Consider the following 27,488-nt stretch of genomic DNA (forward strand, 5'->3'; position numbering starts at 1 on the left):
CTGAAATCTGAGAGGAACCACAAACTTCCTTCCACCCAGCATTCCCCCAAGTCTCCCGATAATAATGGTACCGCTCTTGTGTTGGTAGACCTAGTGCCGCAACAGGAAACGCCCCAAAATGCAACATGAAAACATCACATTTTTACATTGACAACTGATGTGTTTTTTGGAAAGTGCCTAGCTGTGTATTTTGATCTCTAGCTCAGCCGGCACCTAGGAAAACCTACCAACCCCTGCATTTTTTAAAACTAGATACCTAGGGGAACTCAGGATGGGGTAACTTGTGGCGCTCTCACCAGGTTCTGTTACCCAGAATCCTTTGCAAACCTAAAAATTTGGCAAAAAAACACTTTTTCCTCAGATTTCGGTGATAGAAAGTTCTGGAATCTGAGAGGAGCTACAATTTTCCTTTCACCCAGCATTCTCCCAAGTCTCCTGATAGAAATAGTACCTCACTTGTGTGGGTAGGCCCAGTACCCATGACAGGAAATGCCCCAAAACACAACTTGGACAGATCACATTTTTACAAAGAACACTGACCTGTTTTTTGCAAAGTGCCTAGCTGTGGATTTTGGCCTTTAGCTCATCCACCACCTAGAAAAGCCTAGCAAACCTGGACATTTCTGTAAACTTGACACCTAGGGGAACCCAGGATGGGGTGACTTGTGGGGCTCTCACTAGGTTCTGTTACCCAGAATCCTTAGCAAACCTCAAAATTTGGCACAAAAAAAACACTTTTTCATCACATTTCAGTACTGCAAAGTTCTTGAATCTGATAGGAGCAACAAATTCCTTCCGCCCAGCATTCCTCCAGGTCTCCCGATAAAAATGGTACCTCACTTGTGTGGGTAGGCCTAGTGCCTGTGACAGGAAATGCCCCAAAACACTATGTGGACACTTAAAAATTATTAAATTCAAAACTACCTGTTTTGGGAGGGTTGTTGTGGGGACACCTCTGTTTCTGGTCCTGGGCTCAGCAGACATCTAGGGAAACCTACCAAACCCAGACATTTCTGAAAACTAGACACCGAGAGAGTCCAGGGAAGTGTGACTTGCGTGGCTCCCCCAGTGGTTTCTTACCCAGAATCCTTAGAAAACCTCAAATTTAACTTAACTAAATCACATTTTCCCCACATTTCTGCGTGGGATCACCTTACCTGCACAAATTTCCTACCACCCAATGTTCCCCTCAGTCTCCCAATAAAAATGATACCCACTTGTGTAGGTGGACCAAGTGCCTGTGACAGGGAAGAACCAAAAGCATGTCGAAATTGAGGGGGAACCAAAGCGGGTCCAAAAGGCAGTTTGGAAAAAAAAGTTTGTAGGCTGACAAATGGGGCAGAATTTTTATCAGTATAAATGCGACAATGCTGGGTGGTAGGAATTTTGTGGATTTCTGCAGATTCCAGAAGGTTCCATCACAAAAATGTGTGGAAAATGTGTGATTTCAAGCGAAGTCGGAGGTTTGCAGGGCATTGTGGGTAACAAAATGGTGCTGGGTGCATGTGAAGCACACCACCCTGGACTCACCCAGATGTTTAGTTCTCAGATGTGTCTAGGTCTTGTAGATTTTTCTACATGGCAATGTCCCAAAGTCCAAAAAGTGCAACCCTCACCATTCCAAGTGGGACGATTTTGAGAGTTAGCAAGCTCTCATGGCCAAAATGTTAAACCAAAACCCAAAATAATCAAATGTCCTCTTGCTTGCCATTGGGACAAGATCTTCTAGTGTGCGGGGGGAGCTGAAAGACTGTTACCCCTTTCAGTTGGGGTGCGGGCATAACCATGCCCATACTGGTTGGTAGCCTCCACCACACTATATATATTTTTTTAATTCCCTGGCATCTAGTATGCTTTCTGCAACCCCCCCTTCCTGTGAGTGGGTTGGGGGTAATTGCCCCATCTGCCCACCAGTGGGCAGAACAACTTTGTCCCCATTTATTTGGGGTGGGGGTATGTCTATACCCTCACCCTCTTTTTGAAAATAATTCTTCCCTGATTACAGGTGGGCCTTTTGCCCGACCTTGGGGGCAGATGGGCCTTCCAAACTTAGGCCGGTCTGCCCCCAAGAGGGGCAGAAATGGCCAACAGTAATGTGCCTAAGTGGTTTCTGACCCCCCTGGGGGAAGATTGGCCTAAGAAAATTAGGCCGATCTGCCCCCAAGGTGGGCAGAAATGGCCTAAAATGAAATTGCCCCCAGCGGAGCGACCCTTGCCTAAGGTATCGCTCCCCATTTGTAAAAACTAATTTTAAAAAATCCCTTGGGCCTAGTGGTTTCTGCCCCCCCCCCCCCCTTGGGAGCAGATCGGCCTAATTAAAATAGGCTGATCTGCCCCTCAGATGGGCGGAAATGCCTCAAAGTAAATGTGCCCCCCCAGGGGAGCGACTCTTGCCTAAGGGGTCACTCCCCTTTGGTGAAATTGACATAAAAATAAAAAATCCCTGGTGTCTAGTGGTCTCTGCCCCCCTTGGGCAGATTGGCCTAATAGAATTGCCCAATCTACCCCCAAGGGGGTCAGAAATGACCTAAAAACAATTTGCCCCTCCCCCCCAGGGGAGCAACCGTTGTCGAAGGGGTCTCTCCCCACGTCTAAAAAATAAAAACAACAATTATCCCTGGTGTCTAGTGGCTTCTGCCCCCCGGAGGCAGATCGGCCTAATTAAAATAGTCGGATCTACCACCAGGGGGGCAGAATAGGCGTAGTAAAATAAATTGCCTCCTTGGGGAGCGGCCCTTGCTAAAGAGGCTGCTCCCCTTATTCATAAACAAACATATACAAAGATCCCTGATGTCTAGTGGCCATTTCTGCAGCTCAATCGCTTCACGATCGGGCTGTAGAAATGCTCAGACAGACATGAAAGGAAAGGAAAGGTCTTTCCTTTCCTTTCATGTCCTCTGCCTGTCCCCACCCCCCTTTCGGAAGAAAAATGCTTTGCTATTCCCCTTCCATCCCTGCCCTGGGGTGGTGGGTGGGAGGCTCTTGGGGGGAGAGCTGGTCCCAGGACGTAACGGTTACGTCCTTGGCGCCTGAGCGCTGCAGCCAAGGACGTAACCGTTACGTCCTTGGCGACCAAGGGGTTAATCGATCATCTTTCTCTGTTTAAGTCCCCTGTAGTGTAAGTTTTATTAAGGGAACTTGTAACAAATATGCTCCCACTCTGATTATTGTGCCTCAGTGGGATCTTAATTTGGTGCTAACTTACCCTATGGGTTCTCTGTTTGACCCCTTGCATAGTTGCCCTTTTAAGACTGCTTACCTTCAAAACCATTTTCTGTTTGCTATTACATCTTCTAGACATTCTAGTGAGTTTCAGGCATTAAGTGCAAAGCCTCCCTTCACTACTTTCTATGTATTAAGTTTGTATTGAGAACCAGGGCTGCTTTCCTGCCAAAGGTGGTTACTCCTTTCCACGTGGGCCACTTTATCACCCTTCCTACTTTCTACCCTTCTCCACACCTAACTAAGGAGGAGGAAATATTTCTAAAAGGGCTGTTAGCTTTTATATAGACAGGACATGTGATCTCTGGCTGGATGATCAGCTGTTTGTTGGCTACATGGGCAAGATGAAAGCAAAAGCTGTGCATAATAGGACATTGTCCAGATAGATCATCGTGTGCATAAAGATCTGCTATGCCATGGGTAACAAAGAACTACCAGAAGGTATTAAATCTCATTCCACTAGAACTGAATCTTCTACTTCTGCTTTAGCTAGAGGTGTCCCTGTAGTTGTCATCTGTAAAGCATCAACTTGGGCCTCCCTTCATACATTTGTGAAGCACTATTACTTAGACTCCGAAGTGAGGAGGGATGGTCACTTTGCTCGCTCTGTTTTGCAAGATTTTTTGGTATAGGCAGACAGGCACCCACCTCCGAGTGTGGGACTGCTTGGGTACTCTATTCAAAAGGTGAGGAATCTACAGGTAGATGGATGCATCAGAAGAACAAGTTTGTTACCTTCATTTTGTTGGCTGGAAGACACTCCATCAAATCTGTGTGGTCAAAGGCATGGTGACCACAGACCTCATGGGTCATGCAGCCAGAGGTCGGGTCAGTCAACCCCACCCCACCCCAGCAGCCTCAGCCTCCAAGCCCTCCTAATCGGCCTCATACCATCATGGTCATTCAGTTGGTGGCAGGATTCACAATCACCTGCCCCACTGGCAGTCCATAACATCAGACAGGAGGGTTTTCAGCTCGCCCGAAGGGGCTAATCCCTCCCCTTCATGACCACCTCTCCCCCATATCACCATTTTACGACAGGGAGACAGAGGATCACCTGTCACTTCTCTGCCAGGAAGTCATAATTCTCTTCCCCAAAGCAGCCATAGAGAGGGTGCTGATGCAAGAAGTGGGCTGTGGTTGCTATTCTCTTTGCCTTCTGGTGCGTTTGGCCCCTCAACCACTCCCTCAAGAAGGAACAGTTCAAAATGCTCACGATAGCTCAGGTCCTGTCTTCTCTCTGCCCCAGGTGACTGGATGGTAGCACTGGACTTGCAGGATGCATATTTCCACATTCCCTTCCTGCCTGCCCACAGGTGTTAATTGCGATTCACATTAGGCCACAAGCACTTTGTTTGCCATGCTCGCTTTTGGCCTTACCAGCACCCCTCGGGTATTCACCAAGGTGATGCCTGTGGTTGCAGCTCATCTGCGGAGATAAGGGGTTTCAGCCTTCCTCTATCTCAACGACTTTCTGTTGAAGGTGGGCTCGCCCCAGGCTGTCATCTATCACCTCCAGACTACGACGGACCTCCTGCATTTGCTCCGGTTCACTATCAACATGCTGATGTCACCCTACTCCCTCTCAGATGCTCCCCTTCATTGGAACTGTTCTGGGCACAGTGCACTTTCAGGCATATCCTCCCAAATGGCGAGTTCAGGACAGCCCCTATCCTGATTTCAGTGAGACAGACACTGAGGATGTTGGGACTTATGGCCCCTGCAACTTGCTGGTGACGCACGTCCACTGGCATATGCGGGCTCTGCAGTGGGGCATGAAGTTCTGATGGACACAACATCAGGGGACTCTCTCCAAGGTGGTCCAACTCTTGGAGGGAACTGCATAGGATCTGCAGTGGTGGCTAATGAACTGCAATTGTATCAGCAGCAGACCCCTCTCCTTTCCGCAACCAAATCTCACAGTAGTGATAGATTCATTGCTCCTGGGATGGGGTGGCCATTTGGGAAAGGTGGAGATCAGAGGACTCTGGCCTCTGGCAAAATCTGGACTCCACATCAACCTGCTGCAGCTCCGACCAATCCAACTGGCATTGAAAGCGTTTCTACCCTCCAGCAAGGGAAGGCTAGTGCAAGTGTTCATGGACAGCAACACTGTCATGTGCTACTGCAATAGACCGGGCAGAGTGAGGTTCTGGACCCTTTGTCAAGAGGCCCTGCATCCCTGGACATGGATAGAACGTCAGGGCTTATCCCTAATGTAGGAAAGCAGGATTTTTCGAGGTTTCCCCCCACTTTTTGCCACATTTGGACTGCTAGCAGCTGGTTTGTGACTCTGGTAGTGCACTGGACCCCTGCTAACCAGGTACCAATTCCAGTGTTCTTTCCCTAAAAAATATAAAATGACAGTTGTAACCCAATAATCAAGGACTTTAGCACCCTTGTAAATCGCTGGTATATGGAACCCCTGGTACCCAGGGCATGAGTACTAAAGAGGGTCCCTAAGGGCTGGAGCATGTATTATGCCAATCTAAGGGACCCACACTCAAACACATGCAAATGTGTGAAATTTGCAAACCATTTTGAAAACACAACCTTTACACACCCTGTGTGCATTGACCATACCCACTGCATCTAATATATGTAAGTCACATCTAAATCATGCCTTAGAGCCCTAAGGCAGGGTGCATTATGTTACTGGTCATCACGAGTTATCTAGCTACGTGATGGCCTCACTGAAAATACTTGTGTTTGGTATCAAACATCTTGTCCTAATAAATCCGTACTGATGCCAGTATTGGATTTATGATTACATGCATCCAGAGGGCACCTTAGAGGTGCCCCTGAAAACCTACTAGTCCCTTAGTATGCTGGCTGACTGGTATTGACCAGCCTGCCAACACAGTTGAATTTCTGACCCCCTGCAGGTGAGAGCCCGCACTCTCAGAGGCCAGAAACAATGCCTGCTCTGAATAAAAGTGATCATTCCTCCTCCAGCAGGATAGCTAGTGATTTAGCATGTCACAGCCAGTGGCTTTAGAACACCTGCCGCTTTGATATATAACCCTGTCTTCCCCCCAAACCTGGGGAACTCCACCCCCTCCCCTGAGGCCCATATGGCACCAGAGTAGGCGGGAAATTAGATAGTTAGAAGGCATATCACACTTACAGGCTAGGCACACCCCTATGGTGGGCCACCTGAAGTGGACAGCAGAGGAAGAGTTTCACCAATTCTGGGTCAAGGTTTTGCCCACTCCCCAGAGGAAGTGATCATATATATGTGGAGTAGTCACCCAAGGGGTAAATAGTCCATTGGCAGCTACCCTACACTCTCCTTAATGTCCCTAAATTTAGTATTTAGGGGACCCCACAATACCAGGTTGACAGATTCTCTACCTGGGAACAGGAGGAAGATAAAGAAGAGCAGTCACGGCAAGAACTAATGACTTATTCTGATCTTGGTGCCAAACCCTGCCTTGCTGCTGGTACCCCGACAATTGCACAGACCCAACTCATCCAAAAGCTGTACATCCTCCCAGTCCCTTGAAGGGCTGTCCAGCTCTTCGACAACCACTTAGCATTTCCCTTGGGATGGAGGAGCCATCCCCTGCATCTGCAGGCACTTACCGCAGTTTTCTGGTATTTCATTTTGCCAGCCATCAGATCCGTCAAGGGAGCATCTCACTAGGAGATAATCACTGTAGTTCCAGGAGGTCAGCCCCATCTCTCCAGTGAGTTTCGATGCCCTGGAGTTTTCAAGAGCCCTCCTGAACCAATACCCTGTGTACTGGAGCATTTGCCACAACCAAGGCAATGCTTGTTTAGTGTCCAGCCCAAACACCACAGCCGCAAAAGCTGGCCTACTGACAAGGGTCTGCAGGACCTATGAGGCCCGCACTGAGAGTGGTCTTGTTTTCTGTCCCTCTCCAGGTCCGCCCAAGAACCGTGAGAACTTCCAACACCAGTAATCAGCTAGCCAAGCCCTTCTGCACCCGAGCCCCACAGCCTGTGTTCAAGAATTCTGACTATGGTGCCTTGGCCTAGGAGTCCCCAGGACCTGAGCTCCCCTTTGGATTCGACCAGACTTGACCTCAAGTCCCCCTTTGCAACCTCTGTCAATCTGACAGACCCCTTTAAACTTCTGCCACTGTAGCACTCAAGGCTACCAGTGTAACCAGCACTTTTGCACCCGGTGGTGGAACTTTGGACCTTGGCCCCTCAACACCTTAAATCTTAAAGGGACCCTTCGACAAACACTTGCAAGTATACATATACAGTATGTCTTTTCCTCCCAGAGGATACCTCAATCGAGGCTTGTGCCTCAAATCTCACAGTTCTGTTATTTTTACTGTTTTTCATAACTCCAAAAGTACTTACCTGATATTGATGATCTTAGGGTCTAAAAATACATAAATATCTGTCATTTTTTATAAATTGGTCTTGGGTTTCTTTTTCAACGTGATTCATTTTTGACTCTGTGTGTATGCAACAAATGCTTAGCATTCCCCTCTGATAAGCTTAAACTGCTCGACCACACTACCATTCATAGGACACTAGGGATTATTAAAGTAATCCCTGTAAACTAAATAGGGATCATCTGGACATTTTGCATGGTGTACACTTATATTAGCACACTATATAAAAAGTCAGCTTCCTACACCTGGTGGTACAACACCTGGTGGGTTCTCTGAATGCCGGGGCGGACAAACTCAGCCAAAGATGCCTAGGGGATCATGGAGGTGGTGCAAGGTCTCTTTCAGCAGTGGGGAGGGACTTGGTTAAATCTGTTCACCTCAGCTGAGAACGGGCACTCTCAACAGTTTTGCGCTCTGGAGTTTCCAAGGTGGCTCTTGCTCAAAGATGCTTTTTGGGCCTCACTACAAGTGTGGCGGTCCAAGGACTGCCACACATGTGCTGACGTTCGGACTGCCGCACTGCAACCTTGATGGGCAGACCCGTCTAAAGACCACCATAACCGCCAGGAATATTGTTCCCGATGGGCTGACCTGAAGTGCCCAGGTCAAAGTCAAAGGGTGACACTTTCCTCATCACCCAAGGGAGGACCTCCAGGCACTTTTGCTGAGCCGAGGAGGTCACCCCATACGAGCTGTGACCTCCTCAGCCCAGCAAAGTTCAGCTCAGGCAGCCAGGAGTCTGCGCAAATCGCGCATGTCTCGCTCCTGGCTGTCTGAGCTGAAAATGAAGAGTGTCTGTCAGGCTGACCTTTGTTTAGCCTGACAGACACTCTTCATGAGGGGCAAAAGGTGGGGGGGCGTGGCCCCTCCGCCCTAAAAGATGGGCCTCGCCTGCATTTATATAGGTGCTTTTGCCGTCACCTCCAGAGCAGATGAATCCGGGCGCCCGGGGGTAGTGCCCACTAAAAATCTTCCAGATCCAGTCTGACGCCTGGAAAAATTCTAAGGAAGGGAATCTTCAGCTAGATATAATCTTTACCAGATAAGGCATTAGTGAAGGTAAGTAATTTGTTCATCGAGGTGCTTAATCAAAGTTCTTGGGCAAACACAGACTGTAGGAAAGTGCCCCTTTTAGCATGGTTACCCCCTCCCCCCACACACACACTTTTTGCCTGATATCTGATGCTAACTTGACTGAGTGTGTGTTGGAATTCTGCTAACTAGGCCCTAGCACCAGTGTTCTTTCCCTAAACTGTACCATTGCTTCCACAATTTGCACACCCCTGGCACACCGCTAAGTCCCTTCTAAAAGGTACCAGTTGTACCAAGGCTCTGTGGCCAGGGAGGGTCTCTAAGGGCTGCAGCACGTATTATGCCACCCTAAGGGACCCCTCACCAAACACATGCACCCTGCCATTGCAGCTTGTGTGTGATGGTGAGGAAAAAAAGGTAAAGTCGACGTGGCATCCCTTTCTGGGTGCCATGCCTACAAACCACTGCCTGTGGCATAAATAAGTCACCCATCTAGAAGGCCTTACAGCCCTAAGGCAGGGTGTACTATATGACAGGTAAGAGCATAGCTGCACGAGCAATATTCCCCTACAGTGTCTAAGTCCATTCTTAGATATTGTAAGTGCAGTGTGGCCATCTTGAATACATGAGCTGGGAATTTGTCATTATGAATTCCACAGCTCCACGATGGCTTCACTGATGACTGGGAAGTTTGGTATCAAACTTCTCAGCACAATAAACCCACACTGAATCCAGTGTTAGATTTATTGAATAATGCACCCAGAGGGCATCTTAGAGATGCCCCTGTGTATTTTACCGAACCAGTTAGTGTAAGGCTGACCAGTCTGTGCAAGCCTGCCACTAACAGATACGTTTTTGACCCCGTGGGTGAGAGCCTTTCTGCTGTCTGGGGTCAGGACAAAGCCTACTCTGGGTGGAAGTGCTTCACCTTTCCCTCCTGCAGGAACTGCAATAACTTGGTGGTGAGCCGCAAACGCTCAGGCCTCCTGTTACACTGCCCCAGGGCACTCCAGCTAGTGGAGATGCTCACCCCCCAGACTAAGCCCACCTTTTGGTGGCAGGTCTGTGGGAAAATTAGAAAAAACAAGGATGAGTGGCTACTTCAGCTGGGACCACCCCTAGGGCATCCAGAGCTGAAGTGACCCCCTCCTTGCAGAATCATCCATTTTGCTTTGGAGGAGAGTAGCCGATAGTGATAGGAATGTACCCCCCTCCCCAAAGGGAGTGGGCACAGGAAGGGTGTTGCCATCCTCAGGTACAGTAGCCATTGGCTACCGCCCTCTGACCCTTGTAACACCCCTAAATATAGTATTAAAGGGCACCCATGAACCTTGCTATTCAGACTCCTGGCGACCTCAAGAAGAAGACGTACTGAAGAGCGAACCCCAGCAGTGAAAACTCCAGATGACAGCTGACTAGGCAGCCGGTCTGTCTGCAGCTTCAAGACTCCTGTTACAAAAAGGGGACTCATCCTGCAACCAACCCAGGCGCGACCTCTACTACCCCCAGAGGACAGCCTGCCCATCAGAGGATCAAGATCTCCCGAGGATAGCTGCCCTGTCCACAATAAACATCCAAAAAGGACTCCAGAACCACCATGGATCCACAAACCTTGCCCACTCTGCACCCGATGCCCGCAGCCCAAATCCATGTGGCTCACCGGTCCAGAGAAGGTCCCCAGGGGATTCCAAAATCGAGTCCACCCTCGCTTGACACCTCCTGGCCAACACAACACCTGCAGCCTAAATCCAGAGGACCCCCCTATCTGCGACTGGATCCGACAAAGAATTCTGACGCCCAAATGTATCACTGCATCTGCAGCCCTCAGGCCTTGGGGAATCCGAACGATGGTTCAGCAACATCCAGCGCATTCCTCTCCTACCTATCCAGCCTTTGATTTTCCACAACCAACTCTCTGGACCCAGCCTGCAGCATCTTTGTGACCTGAGGTTGTGCAACCTGTTTCTTTCCGAGTGCCCCCTGGCTCCATAGGATTCCATTAAAAACCTGACACCAAATATGACCTCTGCACCCGACCTGCCCTGTGTTGCTTGTGGTGCGCTTTTGGGATCAACTTAAACCTTGACGTACAGACATCCTAACCCCCAAAGACTGGGATCGTAAGTTGATTACCTGTAAACTGTGTTAACACTTTTCCTCCCTTAGGACTTCATTGTTTCCTATGAGAAATTGCACTGTCTACTTTTGAAATTGAAAAGTGTTACTTACTTGTAAACTGTTGTATGTGCAAAACCTAAAGAAAGTGCATTTGATATATAAGCTTGATACAAACTTACCACTGTACTTACCTGCAACAAAGATCCTTTTGGTTTTAGAAATAAAGTAACAAAGTATATTTTTGCTAAATGAAAAACATTAGCCTGGAGTATATCATTGTGTGTGTTTCATTTGACTGTGTGTGTACAGCAAATGCTTTCCACTAGCCTCTCATAAGTCTAACTGCTCGACCACACTACCACAAAGGAGAGCATTAGTATTATCTACTTTAGCCTCTGTTAAGCCTCTGGGGAACCCCTGGACTCTGTGCACACCATACCTCACTTTGGTATAGTATTTACAGAGCCAGCTTCCTACACAGACAAAGACTGTTCCAGCAGTTTTAAATTCAGTTTTTTAACTTGGACAAATAGCACGTATAATTTGATTTTGCAAAAGTGCCTGATCTTTATTTTTTCAATACATTACAGGGTGTATCTGGTCCACGTGGGGGCAAGGGAGACCCTGGCCAACCAGGCCCTGCAGTAAGTACTGCAAAGCAAGAATAACATTAATTTTTGTTTTATAAAAAACAGTAGTACAGTTTATTATATTGTGCCATAATTTATTTTATTGAATACAAATACATTATATTTGATACATGAATGTCTCATTGGTGTCCATGCCTATTCCCCCTGGTGAAAAGAATTACAGTACTTTATTCAGTGCGGTATTCTCAGCCTGTTCTATTTTTAGGTAGTTCACTGTTTATTTATGCATCTTTAACAAGTACAAGCTGTTCTTAAATTCTTAATCTTACATATGTGTACACATAAGTTTACAGAACCCTGTAAATTAAATCGCATGCTCAGAGGACGGGCACACCGAGTTAATTTTCGTTCAGAAATATAGCCAATAGGCAAACTAAATGCTACACTCCATATATGAATGTACTCTTCTGTTCCAGAGACAACATATATCTCATCATATCGTCAGGTCAATGAGTTAAAGAATCTGCCCATTTTAACCATTATGTGTTCATTCCCCAACAAAGAAATGGCAAAACGTAAGGCAAATAGTGTCACACACCAATAATTAGAAGATACAAAAATAGGCTGTACAAGAAACAATAATTATGCAGTGTTCAAAGGTTTGAAGGTTGCTTCAATAGATACTACAAACAGCTGCATATTTAAGATATCTTTTGCGATTGTTTCTTGCCTGAAAATGTGAATCCTAAGGCATCTTTGGGCTATTTTATTCATGTCGCTGTTTAACATCCCTGCTGATCAAGCAATCAGTGAAACTGAAGTCAGAATGATATTTGTTTCTTGTTTACCTATTTCTGTAAGTAACAGTACATCCTCTGATGTGTGTGTACATTTAGCGTGCAGTTAAGCCATTTTCAGATGTAAATAAAAGTCAGAGATGAGCATAACCCCTGCAAGTTTAGAGGCATGTCTATATTACTGATCTTACCAGCAATGTCTGAATATACTTGGTGCATCATGTTAATCTGGATCCAGTGGATAGGTGTATGGATTATGCAACTTGATGGATGTAGTTAATACTCATAATATAGGCAGATGGATAAAATCTATTGTAGCCTCAGTTAGAAACTCAGTTATTTGCATCCTGTGTGCAAATACTTAACACTTAAACTTGCAAATGACAAATTGCACGTTCCAGATCAAATGAAGATAGAATAAGAAATCTCACTTGCAGAACTAGATTTATACCAATACAGTCTGTTCTGCTAAAATGACAGTACAAAGTGGTTACATTTGCACAGTTGCAAAAAGTTAGTAAATGTAATAATGATTCCTTGTTATATATACTCAACTTCTGAAATGTGTAGCTCTGACAGCAGGTCTTGACCGTGAACACTTTTAGGCAGCTGATATCTTTAAAAGTTTGCATCAGCACTTGCAGTTACTTGCATCCACTGTGTGTTCCTAGCGTACTGCTTCTTAGTCCGTCTTATGAATATTAATCATCCATACAATAAGTGCAGTGTGTGTGTGTAACCCCCAGTTTTCTTACTCTATCCTTATACAACCAAAGAGTTGATTTTCCCCACAGTGCACTATTCTGCTACAGATGCACCTCAGCATATCGGGGCTCTGGTTAGACCTGTTGGTATGTGAACTCTAACCTCTCTTGCTTCCACTCACTGTTGTTTATCTATATGAATGCAGGGTGCTCCTGGCCCCAGGGGTACCAATGGGCCCCCAGGATCCGAGGGCTTTGCTGGTTCTGAAGGATTACGAGGGGACAGTGGCATGAAAGGTGAACCTGGTGCTCAGGTAATCCACAAAATCTATTAGTTAAAATCTCATAATTGTAACACTCAAGCAATAGCAATTTCTGCACTGTTGTGATCAAAGACGGAGAACAGTTGCAACTGGCAGTGTGCACAGTTGAACAGTTTTACTCACAGTCTGCAGTGATAGGTGACATTGTTTTTATTCAGTATATGGTGGTGCACGGCAAAGAGTGTAATAATATTGTGAAAGTATCACGTTTTGATAATTAACCACCACAGTAGCCACATTTTGGAATAGTCAAACCTGGTATGTAATGACTAATAGGCAGAGGTTGTTTTTATGACGTAAATAAAATGGACTATGTGCAGTGCTGGCAGGATTTGTACTTATATTTTATGGTCACCTATAGTGTATGGTGCCACCTGGTGGAGTTTTCATTTATATCATAATAACAGCACCCTCTAGAGTGACATGTGAGAGGGTTTACTTTATCCACTTGTAATTATTCCAGATAGTGTGCTCTGGGCATAGCAGGGAATATATTTACCCTATGATAACCAACCATTCTGTGAGAAATGCAAGATTTGTGTTTATATTGTGGCAACCACATAATCTCTGTAGCAGCACCTGACAAGGAAATTGTACTGTCATGACTACGCAGTACCAACAGAAGCATAAAACAGCTGTGCACCCTTGCTTGGTAGTATGTGTACTGTTATCTACACTGTTGGCAGTACCACATTTGGTAGTGTACATATAACCTAAGCAGAAGCAATGCTATACTCTTACATGTGACAGGGTTTACGTTTTGCAGTGGAAACTGCCCATAAATTCATATCCTGTGCATTATTTTGCAACTTTAAAGTTTCAATCTAATTGCTTATATACAATTAAATGAATCAAAAATAACATCCTGACTAGTACTGTTCAAGTGTCTGTAATTAGGCCCTGGTGACATGAACAAGGTGCCCAGAGAGATTTTCAATTCACTGCCATGCTTGCACTCTATTGTCTGTAACTAGATGTTCGATGGCATGTGTAGCTGCAGATACACATGCTGTGCACAGTCCGCCGTCTGGTGTTGGGCTCGGAGTGTTACAAGTTGTTTTTCTTCGAAGAAGTCTTTTCGAGTCACGAGACCGAGGGACTCCTCCCCTTTCGGTTCCATTGCGCATGGGCGTCGACTCCATCTTAGATTGGTTTTTTTCCGCCATCGGGTTCGGACGTGTTCCTTTTCGCTCCATGTTTCGGGTCGGAAAGTTAGTTAGAATCTCAGAAAAAATCGTCGGTATTGTTTAGTTCGGTATAGGGTTAGTTAGAACAAATCGACACCGAATCTTGAAGAGCTCCGGTGGCCCTTCGGGGTAATTTCGATCCCCCGTTGGGCCTGGTCGGCCCGACCGCGTGCGACTTCAAGACTGATGGAACGGACCCCGTTCCGCTTCTGTCCTAAATGCCATAACAAATATCCGTATACGGATCAGCATCTGGTCTGTAACTTGTGCCTGTCCCCGGAGCACAAGGAGGATACGTGTGAAGCCTGTCGAGCGTTTCGGTCGAGGAAGACGCTCAGAGACCGAAGAGCCAGAAGATTGCAAATGGCGTCCACGCCGACAGGACAACATCGGTTCGAGGACGAAGAGGAAGCGTTCTCCATCCACGAGTCGGATTCGGGGGAATCCGACGCCGAAGACATAACAACCGTGAGTAAGACGTCGAAAATTAGGACTCACGAAAAGTCCACAAAAGCCCAGGGGACGCCACTGCCAACAGGCCATGGCTTAACCCAAAAACTAGGTGACCGAGCCAAGGCACCGAAAAAGGGCATGCTGGTGTCGAAGTCATCCGACTCCGGTCGTAATACCGCCACACAGCAACCTCGGAGCCGAGACACCGGCTCCGAGACAATTCGGCGCAGAGACAGCGGCACCGAAGATGTTCGGCACCGAGATACCACGCCGAAATCAAAGAAATCTTCTTCGGAGCCTAAAAAGCCTACCGAAACGGTTTCGGTACCGAAAAAAGCCTCGGAACCGAAAATTAGTTCCTATACAGAGGAACAAGGACTAAACACCCAATTGCATAGATTTGGTGAAGAGCTTCAAACTGTAGAAACTGACTACACTCAAAGGAGGCTTCACATCCAGGAAGACACAGGGAAGATAACCACTCTTCCCCCAATCAAGATGAAAAGGAAACTTGTTTTCCAACAAGGGGACAAGCAACCACAAGCAAAGGTGGTAAAGAAAGTAACACCACCACCTTCTCCACCACAATCAACACATGCATCACCGGCGCAAACTCCACCACTAACGCACTCACCAGCTCATACCACAATGAGCCAGGATGATCCCGATGCATGGGACCTCTACGACGCCCCAGTGTCTGACAATAGTCCAGACTCATATCCAACTAAACCGTCACCACCTGAGGACAGTACATCATATCCACAGGTGGTCGCAAGGGCAGCCGAATTCAACAATGTCTCACTACATTCGGAACCTATTGAGGATGACTTTCTCTTTAACACCCTGTCCTCCACCCATAGCCAGTATCAAAGCCTTCCCATGCTCCCAGGAATGCTAAGGCACTCAAAACAAATATTTCAGGAGCCAGTTAAAGGCAGAGCCATAACTCCAAGGGTGGAGAAAAAATATAAGGCACCTCCCACAGACCCAATATTTATTACAACACAACTAACACCGGACTCAGTAGTTGTGGGGGCAGCTCGTAAAAGAGCCAACTCTCATACATCAGGCGACGCACCACCTCCAGACAAGGAGAGCCGCAAATTTGATGCAGCGGGAAAAAGAGTTGCAGCACAAGCAGCAAATCAGTGGCGTATCGCCAACTCGCAAGCACTCTTGGCAAGATACGACAGGGCTCATTGGGATGAAATGCAACATTTCATCGAACACCTTCCCAAGGAGTTCCAAAAAAGAGCGCAACAAGTGGTGGAAGAGGGACAAAGTATCTCGAACAATCAGATACGGTCTTCCATGGATGCAGCCGATACAGCTGCAAGGACAATAAACACTGCAGTCACAATACGGAGGCACACTTGGCTGCGCACTTCTGGGTTCAAACCCGAAATCCAACAGGCTGTGCTCAATATGCTGTTTAATGAACAGCAATTGTTTGGGCCGGAGGTAGACACTGCCATTGAAAAACTAAAAAAGGACACCGATACAGCCAAAGCCATGGGCGCACTCTACTCCCCGCAGAGCAGAGGCACATTTCGGAAGACACCTTTTAGGGGAGGGTTTCGGGGTCAACCCACAAAAACCAACACTTCACAGACAAGACCACCTACCTACCAGGGTCAATATCAAAGGGGAGGTTTTCGGGGACAATATAGAGGAGGCCAATTCCCAAGAAGTCGGGGAAAATTTCAAGGTCCCCAAAACCCCTCAAAATAAACAGTGACTCACAAGTCAAACAACCCCATCACACAACACCAGTGGGGGGAAGACTAAGCCAATTCTACGAATCTTGGGAAGAAATAACAACAGACACTTGGGTCTTAGCAATTATCCAACATGGCTATTGCATAGATTTTCACAAATTCCCTCCAAACGTCCCACCGAAAACACACAATGGGGGTCATTCTAAGTCTGGCGGGCGGCGGAGGCCGCCCGCCAGACTTCCCCCTCCGAAATACCGCTCCGCGGTCGAAAGACCGCGGAGGGTATTCTAGGTTTTTCCCTGGGCTGGCGGGCGGTCGCCAAAAGACCGCCCGCCAGCCCAGGGAAAAACTCCCTTCCCACGAGGATGCCGGCTCGTAATCGAGCCGGCGGAGTGGGAAGGTGCGACGGGTGCTGTTGCACCCGTCGCGTATTTCACTGTCTGCTATGCAGACAGTGAAATACTAGCGGGGCCCTCTTACGGGGGCCCCGCGACACCCCCTACCGCCATCCTGTTCCTGGCGGGCGAACCGCCAGGAACAGGATGGCGGTAGGGGGGGTCAGAATCCCCCATGGCGGCGCAGCGAGCTGCGCCGCCATGGGGGATTCAAATGGGCAACGGAAAACCGGCGGGAGACCGCCGGTTTTCCATTTCTGACCGCGGCCAAAGCGCCGCGGTCAGAATGCCCAAGGGAGCACCGCCGGCCTGTCGGCGGTGCTCCCGCCCCCGTTGGCCCTGGCGGTGCAACACCGCCAGGGTCATAATGAGGGCCAATATGTCAAAACAGCATATAGATCTTCTAGGACTAGAAGTTCAAGCATTACTACAAAAGGACGCAATAGAATTAGTACCAAGCCTACAGAAAAACACAGGAGTTTACTCACTGTATTTTCTAATACCAAAGAAGGACAAAACTCTGAGACCAATACTAGATCTCAGAACACTAAATACCTACATCAAATCAGACCACTTTCACATGGTCACATTACAAGACGTAATCCCACTGCTCAAACAGCAAGACTACATGACAACATTAGACCTAAAGGGATGCGTATTTCCACATACCGATACATCCTTCCCACAGGAAATACCTAGGGTTCGTATTCAAAGGAATACATTACCAATTCAAAGTGTTGCCATTCGGAATAACAACTGCGCCAAGAGTCTTTACAAAATGCCTGGCAGTAGTAGCTGCACATATCAGAAGGCAGCAGATACACGTGTTCCCTTACTTAGACGACTAGTTAATCAAGACCAACACGCTAACAAGGTGTTCACGTCACACAAAGTATGTCATACAGACCCTTCACAAGCTGGGTTTCTCCATCAACTATGCAAAGTCACACCTTTTGCCGTGTCAAACACAGCAATACTTAGGAGCGTCAATCAACACAACAGAAGGGATAGCCACTCCAAGTCCACAAAGGGTTCAAACATTTCACAAGGTGATACAGGCCATGTATCCAACACAAAAGATACAAGCAAAAATTGTATTAAAACTCCTAGGCATGATGTCTTCATGCATAGCCATTGTCCCAAACGCAAGATTGCACATGCGGCCCTTACAACAATGCCTAGCATCACAATGGTCACATGCACAGGGTCAACTTCTAGATCTGGTGTTGATAGACCGCCAAACATACATCTCGCTTCTGTGGTGGAACAGTACAAATTTAAACAAAGGGCGGCCTTTCCAAGACCCAGTGCCACAATACGTCATAACAACGGATGCTTCCATGACAGGGTGGGGAGCACACCTCAATCAACACAGCATCCAAGGACAATGGGACATACATCAAAGGAAGTTTCACATAAATCACTTAGAACTGTTAGCAGTATTTCTAGCGTTGAAAGCATTTCAACCCATGATAACCCACAAATACATTCTTGTCAAAACAGACAACATGACAACAATGTATTATTTAAACAAACAGGGGGGGACACACTCGACACAGTTGTGTCTCCTAACACAAAAAATATGGCATTGGGCAATTCACAACCACATTCGCCTAATAGCACAATTTATTCCAGGGATCCAGAACCAGCTAGCAGACAATCTCTCTCGGGATCACCAACAAGTCCACGAATGGGAAATTCACCCCCAAATACTGAACACTTACTTTCAAATTTGGGGAACACCTCAAATAGATCTATTTGCAACAAAAGAAAACGCAAAATGCCAAAACTTCGCATCCAGGTTCCCACACCATCAATCCCAAGGCAATGCTCTATGGATGAATTGGTCAGGGATATTTGCGTACGCTTTTCCCCCTCTCCCTCTCCTTCCATATCTAGTAAACAGATTGAGTCAAAACAAACTCATACTAATAGCACCAACATGGGCAAGACAACCTTGGTATACAAAACTACTAGACCTGTCAGTAGTACCTCATGTCAAGCTACCCAACAGACCAGATCTGTTAACACAACACAAACAACAGATCAGGCATCCAAACCCAGCATCGCTGAATCTAGCAATTTGCCTCCTGAAATCCTAGAATTTGGACACTTAGACCTCACACAAGAGTGTTTGGAGGTCATAAAACAATCTAGAAAACCTTCCACTAGACACTGCTATGCAAATAAATGGAAAAGATTTGTTTGTTACTGCCATAATAATCAAATTCAACCATTGCACGCATCTCCAAAAGATGTAGTAGGATATTTACTACATTTGCAAAAATCAAATCTAGCTTTCTCTTCCATAAAGATACATCTCACCGCAATATCTGCTTACCTGCAGATTACTCATTCAACTTCCCTATTTAGAATACCTGTCATTAAAGCGTTTATGGAAGGCCTAAAGAGAATTATACCACCAAGGACACCACCTGTTCCTTCATGGAACCTCAACATTGTCTTAACAAGGCTCATGGGTCCACCTTTCGAACCCATGCATTCTTGTGAAATGCAATACTTAACGTGGAAAGTTGCATTTCTCATTGCCATCACATCTCTAAGAAGAGTGAGTGAGATTCAGGCATTTACCATACAAGAACCATTTATTCAAATACACAAGAATAAGGTAGTTCTAAGAACAAATCCAAAATTCTTACCAAAGGTTATCTCACCGTTCCACTTAAATCAAACAGTAGAATTACCAGTGTTCCTCCCACAGCCAGATTCGGTAGCTGAAAGAGCACTACATACATTAGACATCAAGAGAGCACTAATGTACTACATTGACAGAACAAAACAAATTAGGAAGACAAAACAACTATTTATTGCCTTTCAAAAACCTCATACAGGAAATCCAATTTCAAAACAAGGCATTGCCAGGTGGATAGTTAAGTGTATTCAAGCCTGCTATCTTAAAGCAAAGAGGGAGCTGCCTATTACACCAAAGGCACACTCAACCAGAAAGAAAGGGGCTACCATGGCCTTTCTAGGAAATATTCCAATGAACGAAATATGTAAGGCAGCAACATGGTCTACGCCTCATACATTTACCAAGTACTACTGTGTAGATGTGTTAACTGCACAACAAGCCACAGTAGGTCAGGCTGTACTAAGAACATTATTTCAAACTACTTCAACTCCTACAGGCTGAACCACCGCTTTTGGGGAGATAACTGCTTACTAGTCTATGCACAGCATGTGTATCTGCAGCTACACATGCCATCGAACGGAAAATGTCACTTACCCAGTGTACATCTGTTCGTGGCACGAGACGCTGCAGATTCACATGCGCCCACCCGCCTCCCCGGGAGCCTGTAGCCGTTTAGAAGTAGATCTTAAACAATTGTACATTTGTAAATATATTACTTTAACCTTTATTATGTACATACGTATTCATTCCATTGCATGGGCACTATGACTAACATACACAACTCCTACCTCACCCTCTGCGGGGAAAACAATCTAAGATGGAGTCGACGCCCATACGCAATGGAACCGAAAGGGGAGGAGTCCCTCGGTCTCGTGACTCGAAAAGACTTCTTCGAAGAAAAACAACTTGTAACACTCCGAGCCCAACACCAGACGGCGGACTGTGCACAGCATGTGAATCTGCAGCGACTCATGCCACGAACAGATGTACACTGGGTAAGTGACATTTTCCATATACCAGTTTAGAGATAGAAAGGTATTGCTGGGAAAATTGCAAGTTGTGCAACATGTTGTGATCAAAAACATTTACACCTAGAAAGCTTGATTTAATAGTGTAACGTAATGGTAATGCATTTTGAGTTGGAACACATAACAAAAGGAGCATTTCTGTTGTAGTAACACATTTTTCATTGCCCTTCTGGGATTGAGCTGAAATAGTTAACAGAGAATACTGGCTGTGTACCCAGCTTATGCACAAAGATTATAGATTGTTTACATTTCTTATAGTGCTTAAAGACCTGTTTCTGAATCTCTGTTGTTTTTTTCAACAGGGAGTTCCAGGAGCCCCTGGTCAGGTGGGACCAGCAGGTGCAACTGGCTTTGAGGTAAAATAACTGTCACCACATGACAAAGTGCATTTGTTTGTTCAATTTTGTTCCATTACCAATGGGGGTCATATCTTTCAGAGATATGTGTGTTTCCCAGGAGGTACTTCCCTAAAATAATCTCTACTTTCTTCTCCCTTCAGGGTTCTCCAGGTGAGAAAGGGCAGCCGGGTGAGGCCGGCGACTCAGGGCCAATGGTGAGGAAACAGGGTCAAATGGAATGTGTAGTGTTTCTTTGATGTTGTGTAATTTGGGTAGTGTATGTGTTTGGCAGTCTCTTGATATTTGTCCTTTGCTGTTCCTTGTGCATAGTGCTGTCTCAATGAGACCACTATGTTCAAATCTTTCGGGCTGTCCCACATCTGTTGCTCAAATAATATGCCTGGGTTAGTTCCCAGAGGACTGTGGATAAAAATACTTTAACATTCTTACTCCTCTGTACTAACTGATTTTAAACTACTGTTTCTTTGCCTTGTATGTACAGCTGTGCTTATTCAGCACTAACACAGGGCTCCTCTTGCCTTCTCACCACTTTAACCTTTGTATGTAAACTGTACGATGTGCAGTTCTGCAGGTCATGTATTTGAGTGCCGGCCCTATGAAAGTCTCACCCATTAACATTGCGCAGTATTCTCACATTTTATGTCTTCTAGACAAAGCATATACGTTTTATGGTTTGGCACTGAAAGAAGAGATAGATTTACTCACGTTCAGAGCACAATCACAATGTCATTAATGCAAATGTGTGTTTATCATTTGATGTATCTGCCTCAATACATGTCTTTTTGGTGCATGTCTCCAGAATTCTTTGTAACTGTCCTTTATCTCACTTTCTTCATTTCTGTGTGTCTTGTTAAATCCCATTACCTTGGTATAACTAGGTGTTTCTAATAGTACTTCTAAACACAGATTACACATCTTGTGAATCTCACAAGGTGCCAGACTAGATCCAGAAACTCTTGCAATAGCTGCTGCATGCCAGCAGGAGGTGTAATCAGCCTCAGTAATGACTCCATTCCAGCTCCAGACATGATTATAGGAAGCGGCACTTGAACATTATCCCTGCTCCCTGATGTCATTTCAATTCTCCTTCGGGGATCTCCATTGATAATCTTAAACATTGAATAGATATGTGCACATGCAGGGATCCTAGAGCACTTTCTCCAAATATATATCTGATAGAGACAACTAGACGCAGATTCCTTATCTTAGAATTCTCCCCGGGCGTCAGACTGGATCTGGAAATTTTTCCTCTGTAGTACCTCTGCACGTCGGTAGAGGGCGTTGAGCGACTCCGCAGCGGCGTCATCCCCAGACATGACGTCAGTGTAGTCCATATATTCCCTCCTATAACGCGCTGACGTCAATTTCTTCTTTTCCATGCAGCAACGTGGATCCGGTGTAGCAAGTACCTTGGGCCCTTTTGGCCTTTTTTCCCTATTTCCAGGTACTTTTTCTTCCAAAACTTCAAAAACAATATATAGTAGATATGCCTTCTGGGTTTAAGCCCTGTGGATCCTGTTCCCGGAAAATGTCGGTCACGGATCCCCATTCAGTCTGTTTGTGTTGTCTAGGGTCTCATCACAACGCCAATGACTGGAACGCCTGCCATCGTCTGAAGCCAAAGTCTTTAAGGGAGCGTCGCATGAAGCTCCTTGCGGCGTGGGCAGACAAGACGTCTACCTGTCAGCGTCGGGGTCCGTCTTCATGTTCACAGTCCCAGGAGCGCTCCAGGAGTCGTTCCCGGATAGTTCCGTTGACTTCGGGTGGTCTGTCGGCATCGCCAGGTAGGTCTTCCCGGGCACCATCATGCACTTTGGCGTCACCGCTTTCTCCTCTTGTGGAGTCCGCACCCGAGTAGATCCCTTCCCTTCCGCTGTATCCCGGTGCTGGGGCGACTGTGGTCCAAATGTGGGATTACTATTGATGCCTACATTCCATCTTTGAATCTTCGCCTCCCTCTGGAGCGCCTTCGGACCCTAAGGAGGTGGTGAGTGCTTTGACGGTGTCTCCGCTGACGGTTTCATCCTCAGTGCCCGTTCAGACTCTCAACTCTGGAGCTGGTACAAGGCCTCGTATGACCTTCGTTTCCTCTGCCTGATCCTGTCATCACGACACCGCTCACGGCGCCGCTGGACCAGTTGACTCTGCGGGATGTTCCTATATTGATTTCCCCAGGGAAGCTTTCCCCATTCGACGTCAGCCGACGCGACTCTGACGCCGGGAGCCGTGTCATTTGAAATGGATGAGGTTCCTGTACCGGATCCACTTTCTGAGCTTCCTGCACATCTTCCAGTTCCTTTTACAGGGCCCCTTCCAGGTTCATCCTCTAATTGGATGTTTGCTTCAGCCACTGCTAGTGGCCTAGACTCCTCACCAACGTCCAGCCTGCTCTCTTCCCCTGGCTTGGTGACGGAGGCTAGCACTGCCTTTGCAGATGTTTTGAGACAGGTAGCTGATGTTTTGCACTTGCAACTTCTAATGGTGCAGTTATCTACAGAGCCGTTGTTACCTTTTCATTTGGATCCGTTTACCACTGAACCTGTACTGCCTTATTGCGAGGCTCTATACAACATCCTTCTTGGTGTCTGAAATCAGCCTGCGTCTGGTCCTTCTGTGGTCCGCTCAATCTCACACAGGCATCGGCCGGCACAATAGGATCCCATGTGCCTTTGCCACCACCCTACTCATTGAAGGTTTGTCGAACAAACTGCTTTGGGCATTCCTGATGTGGCACAGATTCTTCCTACTCCGCTGCATAGGGATTCTAGTCATCTTGATGCTGCTTGCAGGCATCTTTTCTCCTTTTCTAGTGCCATTCTACGCTGCACCAACACCTGTGTGTTGGCTTGCTTTTCCCATACTCTCTGGTACTCCGTGGAATGTTTCTTGCCATAGTTACCTGAGGATGTTTGCACTGCCCTTACGCCTGGATCTGAGATGGTCAATAGGCTGCTCGGCTCACGGTCTGTACAGGTATAGACTCTACTGATTCCATTGGGTGGACCATGGCTGCCTCTGTTGCCATACGTTGCAGGACTTGGTTATCAGCTTTGGATTTTTCAGTTCTGGTGTGGGATGCTCTCCTTAACCTTAATATGCCATTTGATGGCATTTTGCTTCTTGAAGCACATGCAAATTCTGCCTTGCGGCGTTTTCGTGATTCCCATGGTGAGGACTGATTTCCGTCCTCTTCTCATCCCCTTACACTACTCTGTTGCAATTCTCTTGGAACTGTCCAGTTCCTATCAGGTGTGGGAAAATCTGTTACGTGCTCACCTTTTTCTGTTGCATGTTATTGCATTTCTTGCAGTTCTTACCTTCTGAGTCGCTTCAGAGTCCTGTTCTTCGCAGTGATTTTTTTATCCATGTTGGATATTGTTGCACTTCCTAAAAGTGTTTTTTTTGCATTCTTTCAATGATGCTGCTTCTGTCAGCAGAGCTGTAGTTCCCTGGCATTGTCTAGTGCCTCTGCTGGAGCAGGCTCCTCTGTACAGGGGTTTGATTACCACAGCCCATTACCGTACATTTCAGAATCTATATAGTCTGCATACTTTATATGGGAGTTCCTACTCTCAAGTTCATTTACATTTGATGGATTGTAACCGTTTTAAGTAGTGGCTGTACATCTGAAGCAGGGCCGGGTGCCCTCTTATCATTTGGCCATTTCTACTGGCGGTTCTTTCCGCCTACTCTTGGTCTTTTCATACCACAGTTGGTGGTTCTCTTTTTGTTGTGCTTTCTGACTTCATTGCCTCTCCCTTAATTTACACATAGGCGATTTATCTTTAGTCTCTGTTGGTATAGAGAATGGGTTTGACATTGGCTCTTTTGAGCTTTTGGTTGTATGCTACGTTATGCATTTGCCTCGTTTTTCTTACTATGTAAGACTGTGTTGTTGCACTCCTCCGGGGGCATTTCTCTGGTGTCTCTTCCACTTGTTATTTCGAAAGGCTTCTTTTTTAATTTTTTCAATGGATTATCCTTTTTTTCCTCTGCTTGCAGGCTTATATTGGGGCTTGTTGCAGTTTCCCCACCCTGTCTTTGAGGGTGTTGCTGGCTGCAAGTATCATGACCTCCGCTATTCATACTTCTTTCAGGAACATGCTGCCCTAGCTCCATGGTAGCGTCTCTTTCCTCTGGTGGCACCGGCTCCCCCAATACATGGGTCCCCGGCTAGCCAATGCAGCAATACTTTAAGTTAACAAAAATAATAATAAAGGGAACAAATACAGTACTCTGGACTGAAGGGTCCCTTCCTCTCTTTCCACTTTACCTCTTACCACCCCTTTCAGGTTATTCCTGAGCTTGTGCTCTCCTTGTGCTGCTGTTCACGGGTTCTTTCTTTCCCACAGGATATTGTGGGTTCTTTTGCTGTTCCTCCTTCTGGTCTACACAGGGGTATCCCTTGTTCTTTGGTTTCTAATCCTGGTGCCACTTTCTGATGTTTGCCCCCCATTTCAACAGGAAGGGCATGGTGCTACTTCCGACCCTGGCTTGTGCAGGCTTCTTACAGCTTCCTTGGTGGCCTTTTTCCTCCCCTTCCTTGTTCATTTTTCTAACATGGGAAGCGTGCTATCCTTTGTTTCCTGTTGTCGGTATTCCTTCCATTGTTCTTGGTTGATTTGCTGGCAACAGGTGGGTTGGCCCCTTTCTGTGCACACCTGCGGGGATAGTTCCTTCACAAGTGTCTATTGTCTACCTGTTCATTGCTCACAAGCACTGATTCCTTCAGTTCCTGGGTGTACATTCCATCCATCTGGCTCAGGGATGGTTCTGTGGTTTTCCTCTACATCGTGTGTTTTCACACCTTGCATCCTATCTTTCTTTCTTGGCCACGGCCCACTGTTGTCTCTCCATGCTCCCACGCCCTCCTGGACGTGGTCATAGACTCTCCCTCTTTCACGGAATAGGTCGTTTCAGACTCTTGTTTCTTAACATGTCTCCAATTGCATGATACTTTCCTGACCTTGTCTTCCTTCGGGGTGCAATGATTGCTTTGCTTGTTGGTCATGCTCCTTTCATTATGATCTGTGCTTTTCTGCTGCACAGTTCTGTGGGTTCCTTTGTGCACGGATGCTTTTTGCCTCCGGTTCCCATGTCAGACTGCTTTCTTGTTTTCATGCCTGTTTTCATTGTCAGGGTGTAAGTAAATGGCTCCCTGTTGCAGTTAGTCCCCACTTTTTTGCCTGATACTGATGCTGACTTGACTGAGAAGTGTGTTGGAACCCTGCTAACCAGGCCCCAGCACCAGTGTTCTTTCACCTAAAATGTACCATTGTTTCCACAATTGGCACACCCCTGGCACACAGATAAGTCCCTTGTAAAAGGTACCAGTGGTACCAAGGGCCCTGTGACCAGGGAAGGTCCCTAAGGGCTGCAGCATATGTTGTGCCACCCTAAGGGACCCTTCACCTAACACATGCACACTGCCATTGCAGATTGGGTGTGTTGGTGGAGAGAAAAGGGCAAAGTCGACATGGAATCCTCCTCAGGATACCATGCACACAAAATACTGCCTGTGGCATAGGTAAGTCACCCCTCTAGCAGGCCTTACTGCCCTAAGGCAGGGTGCACTATACCACAGGTGAGGGCATAGCTGCATGAGCAATATGCCCCTACAGTGTCTAAGTCTATTCTTAGACATTGTAAGTACAGTTGTGGCCATATTAAGTATATGGTCTGGGAGTTTGTCAAAAACGAACACCACAGCTCCATAATGGCTACACTGAATACTGGGAAGTTTGGTATCAAACTTCTCAGAATAATAAACCCACACTGATGCCAGTGTTGGATTTATTAAAACATGCACACAGAGGGCATCTTAGAGATGCCCCCTGTATTTTACCCAATTGTTCAGTGCAGAACTGACTGGTCTGTGCCAGCCTGCTGCTGAGAGACGAGTTTCTGACCCCATGTGGTGAGGGCCTTTGTGCTCTCTGAGGACAGAAACAAAAGCCTGCTCTGGGTGGAGGTGCTTCACACCTCCCCCCTGCAGGAACTGTAACACCTAGCAGTGAGCCTCAAAGGAGGAGGCACAAAGAGGGTGTAGCCCCCCTCAAGGACAGTAGCCATTGGCTACTGCCCTCCCAGACCTAAACATGCCCCTAAATTCAGTATTTAGGGGCTCCCCAGAACCTAGGAAACTAGATTCCTGCAACCTAAGACTAAGCAGGACTGCTGACCTGAAGCCCTGCAGAGAAGACGGAGACACCAACTGCTTTGGCCCCAGCCCTACCGGCCTGTCTCCCCACTTCGAGAAAAACTGCAACAGTGACGCGCTCCCCAGGGTCCAGCGACCTCTGAAGCCTCAGAGGACAACACTGCATCTAAAAGGACCAAGAACTCCCAAGGACAGCGGCCCTGTTCCAAAGAAACCAAAACTTGCAACAAAGAAACAACTTTAAAAGGACTCCACGTTTCCCGCCGGAAGCACGAGACTTTCCACTCTGCACCCGACGCCCCCCGGCTCGACCTGCGGAGAAACAACACTACAGGGTGGACTCCCCGGCGACTGCGACCCTGTGAGTAGCCAGAGT

The 27,488-nt window shown here is 46.8% G+C and overlaps 1 protein-coding gene across 2 annotated transcripts in view; it reads left to right on the forward strand.

Moving 5' to 3' along the window:
• The window catches only part of LOC138301234 (collagen alpha-1(II) chain-like), a 1,268,735-nt gene that overhangs the window by 879,803 nt on the left and 361,444 nt on the right, over positions 1-27,488 (forward strand). For both annotated transcript variants that reach the window (XM_069241494.1, XM_069241495.1), the window contains exons 50-53: positions 11,336-11,389; positions 13,043-13,150; positions 20,896-20,949; positions 21,093-21,146. In XM_069241494.1, the coding sequence (XP_069097595.1) occupies positions 11,336-11,389; positions 13,043-13,150; positions 20,896-20,949; positions 21,093-21,146 (270 nt within the window). The remainder of the gene's footprint in view (positions 1-11,335; positions 11,390-13,042; positions 13,151-20,895; positions 20,950-21,092; positions 21,147-27,488) is intronic.

The sequence above is a fragment of the Pleurodeles waltl genome, chromosome 6 (assembly GCF_031143425.1).
Source record: "Pleurodeles waltl isolate 20211129_DDA chromosome 6, aPleWal1.hap1.20221129, whole genome shotgun sequence".
NCBI classification, from domain to species: domain Eukaryota; kingdom Metazoa; phylum Chordata; class Amphibia; order Caudata; family Salamandridae; genus Pleurodeles; species Pleurodeles waltl.